The sequence below is a fragment of the Girardinichthys multiradiatus genome, chromosome 3 (genome assembly GCF_021462225.1).
Source record: "Girardinichthys multiradiatus isolate DD_20200921_A chromosome 3, DD_fGirMul_XY1, whole genome shotgun sequence".
NCBI classification, from domain to species: domain Eukaryota; kingdom Metazoa; phylum Chordata; class Actinopteri; order Cyprinodontiformes; family Goodeidae; genus Girardinichthys; species Girardinichthys multiradiatus.
Genome location: NC_061796.1, coordinates 14,328,237 through 14,335,773, shown reverse-complemented (window position 1 = coordinate 14,335,773; position 7,537 = coordinate 14,328,237). Strand labels below are relative to the sequence as shown.

Here is a 7,537-nt window from a genome sequence, read left to right as displayed (position 1 = left end):
TTCGCCCACATGAATGCAACATTGTAAGATAAATGTCAAGTCCTGCTCTTTTAGAGGAGAAAATAAGCATTTATATTTCAAGGCAGAGAACTGTCAGATACACCTCAAAATAACACCGACTGTCCCTTCTGTACATATTCTAAGTTTACTTTATCCAAAGCATCGGATTAAGGCAACAATAAAAATAATTAGCACACCCAGACTCGTCTTTTCAATAAACAGCTGTATTTACAAAAAAAAAAAAAAGAGCAACAATTAACTTTTACCTCTTTTTGATCATGTCTTATGACAGAAAAAGGTTCCAGCTCTTTGCCCCAAAGGCTCAAAAATATTTCACACTGGAAACTCAGACCTGGGAGCTACACAATGTAAATAGCTTCACTCTTCTCCTGCTGCTGAAGGATGGCTGACGTCGCATTGATAATTACAATGTAATCTGATATGGCATCACAGGGAGGGAGGAGTCCAAATCAACAGCCTGCGTGTGTGCAGCTGCAACATCTCTCATCTCCACAGTCCGATGGCAAGTCGTGGAGAAAGATGGCGGAAGAGGACAGGAAAGGTGGAAATGAGAGGCTGGCATTTAGTATTACGATAGAAAATATACCTGTGGGCTTCACGGACACACGTGCAGTAGTAAAAACGATCGAGCTGGCCAGAGTCTGAGTCCTCCAGTGCAGAGCAGTTCTGGTTAAAACACACACTTCCTCTGATTTCATCCTGTAGCTTCTTTTAAAAGCTAACAGACACACACATGTGAATCAAATATGGGGTAAAGTTTTCTTTGTTTCCCTCTCAAACAGAAAATGTGAGGAAGCAAGAATTTTAGCCGAAGAAAAATCAACTGCCCAGCTGTTTGTTAGTGGGAGCTGAAGGAGAGTAGTTCTCATTCTCCCCCAAGGCGAAAGCCTTGTCCCCAGTTGTGACGTCGTCCTCCTCCTCCAGCTGCTGGCTCCTGGGGAACTGGTCTCCTGGGTGGAGGAACTCCAAACCCTCTTACTCCTCTCGTGTTAGGAAAGAACCGATATCTGGAGGAAGAAAACAAAAAGTCTATCTATTGCACATAGGTCATAGCAGAACTCTAACATTATTTGACTTATTATCACTTTAAGATAAATACAGATGGATTTTATTCATTTTATTTAGAGATGCACCGAGAAAGTAGCTGGTGACAAGAACTGGGTAATTTTACGTTTTCCCAGCTTTGATGAACGGTTGGCAGGTCAGATATTGGTGAATGCACCACTCCCTCAACACCAAAAAGTTGTGCCAACAACACTTTTTGGTGACATACACACATGGATGTCACCTCTGGTCCAAATATAAATAAATAATGACATATCACAGAAAGGCTTCTTAAGGTATAGCTACAATAAATTGCTGTATGTCCTTTTATGTAGCGATCAGAAGAATTTTGTTTGTTTTTTTTTACAATTCTTAAAAGGAATCGGAATTGGAGATTTGCGCCAAAATAACTGATCTGTGCGTCGCTAATTTAATATTTTATTTGAACACTCACAAGAACTCTGGTGTGGAGAGGAAGTAGCGTCCTCCCAGGTCCATGGGGTATTTGAACATGAGGAAGAAGTAGAGGTGGCCCACCAGGTTGCCTGTCAGCTCATTCACAAACCTGCGCAGAAACAAAAGGGGGAAGAGCTTCAGAAACCTCACTGGGCTGCTGCAACATGTCAAGCTGCTCATCATGTTGGAATCCAGTGAAGGGGAAAATCTGTACTTACGACTCTCCGATTATAAAGTTGAAGACCAGGATGACCCAAGGTAGATAATGTGCCTACAAATAGAGCAGAAAACAACATCTTAAACCCGAAGCTTACAGGCAGCAGCAATAAACCATAAGATGTCACTTCAACAGGTCCAGTATGAATGAGATTCAATAAGGTGCTCATTTGAGGCGCGTACCTTGAAGCGAGTTCCGAACCAGAAGGACACGATCGTATCTTTGTTGAACTGAGCCCAGACGTACAACACTGACATGATCATCGGGATCAGCAGCAGCTGAAAACGGGAACAAAGATGATGGCAAGTCAGGTGCTCTCAAAGTAAACCTGCACAACTAGCTGGTAATATGTTCACTAATCAGTAAAACGCTGCAGCATTCCCTAACTGGAACCACAATAAAAGTCTTAATAACCACAGCACATGTGATTATTGAGCAATACAGCCTTGCCTTGCAAAAGTATTCATACTCCACTATTTTTTATTTTGTTGCATTACAACCATAAACATCAGAGTATCGAATAACAATTAAAGTGATGGACCAATGCAAAACAGCATAGAAGTGTGATGCAGAAGGTAAATGACGCATGGTTAGTAACATTTTTGACCAAAAACATCTGGAAAGTCAGGCATGCATTTGTATTCAGCCCCCACATTTGATACCCCAAAATAAAATTCGGTGTACTCAATTGCCTTCAGAAGTCATCTTATTTGTAAATACAGGTCCTTCTCAAAATATTAGCATATTGTGATAAAGTTCATTATTTTCCATAATGTCATGATGAAAATTTAACATTCATATATTTTAGATTCATTGCACACTAACTGAAATATTTCAGGTCTTTTATTGTCTTAATACGGATGATTTTGGCATACAGCTCATGAAAACCCAAAATTCCTATCTCACAAAATTAGCATATCATTAAAAGGGTCTCTAAACGAGCTATGAACCTAATCATCTGAATCAACGAGTTAACTCTAAACACCTGCAAAAGATTCCTGAGGCCTTTAAAACTCCCAGCCTGGTTCATCACTCAAAACCCCAATCATGGGTAAGACTGCCGACCTGACTGCTGTCCAGAAGGCCACTATTGACACCCTCAAGCAAGAGGGTAAGACACAGAAAGAAGTTTCTGAACGAATAGGCTGTTCCCAGAGTGCTGTATCAAGGCACCTCAGTGGGAAGTCTGTGGGAAGGAAAAGGTGTGGCAGAAAACGCTGCACAACGAGAAGAGGTGACGGGACCCTGAGGAAGATTGTGGAGAAGGGCCGATTCCAGACCGTGGGGGACCTGCGGAAGCAGTGGACTGAGTCTGGAGTAGAAACATCCAGAGCCACCGTGCACAGGGGTGTGCAGGAAATGGGCTACAGGTGCCGCATTCCCCAGGTCAAGCCACTTTTGAACCAGAAACAGCGGCAGAAGCGCCTGACCTGGGCTACAGAGAAGCAGCACTGGACTGTTGCTCAGTGGTCCAAAGTACTTTTTTCGGATGAAGAGCAAATTCTGCATGTCATTCAGAAATCAAGGTGCCAGAGTCTGGAGGAAGACTGGGGAGAAGGAAATGCCAAAATGTCCAGAAGTCCAGTGTCAAGTACCCACAGTCAGTGATGGTCTGGGGTGCCGTGTCAGCTGCTGGTGTTGGTCCACTGTGTTTTATCAAGGGCAGGGTCAATGCAGCTAGCTATCAGGAGATTTTGGAGCACTTCATGCTTCCATCTGCTGAAAAGCTTTATGGAGATGAAGATTTCATTTTTCAGCACGACCTGGCACCTGCTCACAGTGCCAAAACCACTGGTAAATGGTTTACTGACCATGGTATTACTGTGCTCAATTGGCCTGCCAACTCTCCTGACCTGAACCCCATAGAGAATCTGTGGGATATTGTGAAGAGAACGTTGAGAGACTCAAGACCCAACACTCTGGATGAGCTAAAGGCCGCTATCAAAGCATCCTGGGCCTCCATAAGACCTCAGCAGTGCCACAGGCTGATTGCCTCCATGCCACGCCGCATTGAAGCAGTCATTTCTGCAAAAGGATTCCCGACCAAGTATTGAGTGCATAACTGTACATGATTATTTGAAGGTTGACGTTTTTTGTATAAAGAACACTTTTCTTTTATTGGTCGGATGAAATATGCTAATTTTGTGAGATAGGAATTTTGGGTTTTCATGAGCTGTATGCCAAAATCATCTGTATTAAGACAATAAAAGACCTGAAATAATTCAGTTAGTGTGCAATCAATCTAAAATATATGAATGTTAAATTTTCATCATTATATTATGGAAAATAATGAACTTTATCACAATATGCTAATATTTTAAGAAGGACCTGTAGAGTCTAACTGTGTGTAATTTAATCAGTATTAATGCAGCTGTTCTGTGAAGGCCTCAGAGGTTTGTTCTGCAACATTAGTGAAAGAAACAGCATCATGGAGACCAAGGAACACGGAAGTTTATAGGTATAAAACAATATGTCAAGCTTTCAGCATCCCACAGAGCAAAGTTCAATCCATCATGCACAAATACAGACCCGCCAACACAAGGCTGTCCTCCTAAAGTAGAAGCCAAAATATCTCCAGTTTACCACAAGCCTTGTAGAGGACAACCATGTGGAAGAAGGCAGTAGATGCAAAACAATATGCACGCACAGAAAACTAACTCTGTACCCGCCCAAATTAAACAAGCTGGTGGCAGCATCATGCCATGGGGACACTTTTTGCGTGTGGCGACAGGAAACCGGGTCAGAGTTGATAGGAAGAAGGATGGAGCTAAACACAGGGCAATCCTGGGAGAAAACATGTTTCAGGCTGAAAAAAAACTTCAGACTGGGGCGCAGGCTCAGTTTCCAGCAGAATCTGGACCCTATACATCCGCCCAAAGCATCAAAGCATATTTATATCCAATATGCAGTTGCAAAAAGATCAAAATGGAGTTCTAAAAAGCATTCACTCACAGGAGAATGAATATATATGAATATATCTGCATGCCACACTTTTCAGATTTCTATCACATAAAACTCTATTAAAATTCAATGTGTGAACATATTCATGAGGTGTGAATACTTTTGCAAGACACTGTTCAGCTTATTTTAATGGGATCATAGACTTCAGATGTTACCTGGAGACAACCACTGCATGCTTTGAAAACACAGTCAAATATGGTCAAACCCGTATTGTGGTGTACATGCTGGAGATAATTCTTACCTCCATGCCCATCAGCAGCCCAGTTATCTAGAGACGCCAAGTCAAGGACAACAAGCTCAATGTGGTTTCATTTGCAGCTTCAGGATTAGGGGGCAGGGAGTCATGAAGGGGAAAACAAAATCATCCACTTAAATCCCCATTTCAGCTCTAAAAGCACCTGGCACTCACACTTGAACAAAGGATCTGACCTTGGCAGATCACACCTTCCGCGCCGCACTACTTACACACATCCGTGCAATTTTACCTGAGGTTTTTAAAACTGGTAACTTCCTATAACTGAAATATATGTTTCTTATTACCATTAAATGTCTGTGAAAAGTCCAAAAAGCTGACAGTTTATTAGCACTGAACCCAACAGAGCAGAGACATAGGCTGGACTATAGAGCTGCTGGTGCTGCTTGTGACCTAGATTAGGTTTCTCTGCTCTGCAGAGGGTAGACTGACACTGGGCCACTGGCGCAGAGCCACCCTGACATGGCACGCTGCTGCAGAGGGAGGGAAGGATGGGGTACAGAAGAGGACGATGGAAGAGAAAGACAGAGGAGGAACAAAAGCACCAGAGTTATCTGTGGAAAACAGGCTGACAAAGAATGCAACTTTATATGGCCATTCAGTCCTTAACGGTCTTAATAATCTTCTGCTGGTAACGAAGGTGAAAGGATACAACAATGCAGATCCAGTTGAAAAGGAGCATGAACACATAGTCTGCAGGCCGGCCATCAAATGATCCTGAGGATTAAACAGGAGAAAAACGTTAAAAACCATAGATTAGCGGGCTTTAGTGTGACAGAAAGTGAACTATGTGACCAACAGCCTCACCTGTTTCTAGCCGAGAGGAGTAATGGTAGAGGAAGTAAAGGTTGACCAGGTATAGAAACCCAGTTTGTGGGGTAATAGGGAAATAAAGGGTTGCTGTCACTGGTCTCCAGAGCTGAAACAAACAGAGGTAGGTGTAAAACAAACAAAAGTGAAGCAGTCTTCAGGCGGATCACAAGTCATACATTTTTACTCATCAGAATCTGTGAAAATATATCTTTCACAGCATCGATCAGAACAAAACAGAATATAAAATGTACTGAAAAGACCCAGCTTTGTAAACAGCACAAGAACAATTGTAACTCATCTTTTTAGCAATTTAACTGTACGATGTATTTTTTTTGTAACACCAACTATTCCATTAATTAGGGATGAGACAGGGGCCCTTTGGTCATTCCAGGATTTACCAATTTTCCCCTTGATCTCAAGGCTGGAAACAAGTGCATGCAGTTTTTATAGAGAAAAACGAATTAATGAAATGCCAACATTTTGGCCAACTCTCAATTTTGTTTGGTACTGATACATTAGCAGATAAAATCATTTGACTTATGTGAGATCAAATTATAGCTTAATGAGCAAAACAGAAAGCATTTCCTCCCTGCTAATTTCAAACCATTATGCAAATACAGTGAGCAGATCCGTGACTGAAAGTATTGTGGTGAGTTCCAACAGGCATTTTAAAAGTATTACAACAATCTGCTAGTATGCTCATCCACTCACAGACACAAACACACTACTGAGTTATGGTCGGTCACAAACAGTAAGATGGATGTTATTCTGCTTTATTCTTTACTTGCTAAATCCTTCATTTTGAATCACATCTTATGGCGTAGCCTCAACATAGTGCATAGTAGTACACAGCATATTAATGATATGCGTGTTTACTGATAAACTCTAGAATTTATGAGAACGTGAATACAACGATTATTATTATTATTTCTTCTGGATCTTTGTTTTCTGTGTAACACTGATGCATATAAAGATCAATATTCGTTCATTTAAAAAACTGTTACATTTAAAAGTGTATTTTTAATTATACTGCATTGGGGTACAAATTCACAGCAGGGCCGAGCTCAGACCTGCCAGTTCTGCCTGTCACTGCCACAAATTGAGCTTGCTGTCTCTCCACATTCAAGCAGAACGCCTTTCATTTAGCTGTCGTACAGTCGCCGCCTTGTGGAGCGCGCCAGAACAGCACCCTAAAAATAAATACATCTTTTCAAACCCTCAATAACTTAGATTTTATCACATTCGTCGAAAGGTTTAAAGGGTACATTTATCACTGATAAAATGCTAGAGCGACACACGTCCACTGTGTATTTTTTGCGTGGCCGACCGGAAGTCCTAACCTCCTACGTCTCATGCTCTCATTGGCTGCAACAGAAGGCCTGTTGGCGTTAGCCAGTTGCTAACAAGCCGAACACATGAGAACAGCAACTAAACGCTCAATAACAACCACCTCTTTAAAACAACGGCACAGCCATGGCAAACTCACCTGAAATCTGCGAAACACCAGTCCCGGGGACAGCGTAAGATTCATAGGAGAAACCAATCCTAGTCTACCGATAAGCGGAACAGCAATCGAAGTAGCAAACCAATACCGGGTGATGAAAGGGATGCTTCTGAACCAGTCCCCGATCTCTGACATCTTTCCATAGGACTCCTGCCACCTGATAAAGCCGAAACAAAATCTGTCTTTTGAAAATAAATCAAGCCTTCTTGGGTTTAGCTGACAGCTGCTCCACTGCTAAGTTTACATGACGTGGCTATTCACTAGGCGC

The 7,537-nt window shown here is 42.0% G+C and overlaps 1 protein-coding gene across 1 annotated transcript; it reads right to left on the bottom strand.

Annotated features, from left to right (window-relative positions):
• Positions 1-203: 203 nt before the first annotated feature.
• Positions 204-7,537, bottom strand: derl1 (derlin 1). Its single transcript, XM_047358473.1, has 8 exons — positions 7,252-7,537; positions 5,760-5,871; positions 5,605-5,669; positions 4,941-4,967; positions 1,921-2,016; positions 1,740-1,792; positions 1,520-1,630; positions 204-1,028 (listed from the first exon to the last, which is right to left on the bottom strand). Exons 1-8 carry the CDS (start codon positions 7,402-7,404, stop codon positions 887-889), a joined length of 759 nt encoding a protein of 252 aa, XP_047214429.1. The 5' UTR covers positions 7,405-7,537; the 3' UTR covers positions 204-886.

Excerpts from the sequence above, each read along its gene's own strand:
- derl1 (XM_047358473.1), bottom strand. The coding sequence starts at position 7,404 with ATGTCAGAGATCGGGGACTGGTTCAGAAGCATCCCTTTCATCACCCGG. Across the intron at positions 5,872-7,251 it reads TGGTGTTTCGCAGATTTCAG|CTCTGGAGACCAGTGACAGC; the intron begins GTGAGTTTGCCA and ends TGTTTGTTTCAG. Across the intron at positions 1,029-1,519 it reads CTCTCCACACCAGAGTTCTT|ATATCGGTTCTTTCCTAACA; the intron begins GTGAGTGTTCAA and ends TTCTTCCTCCAG.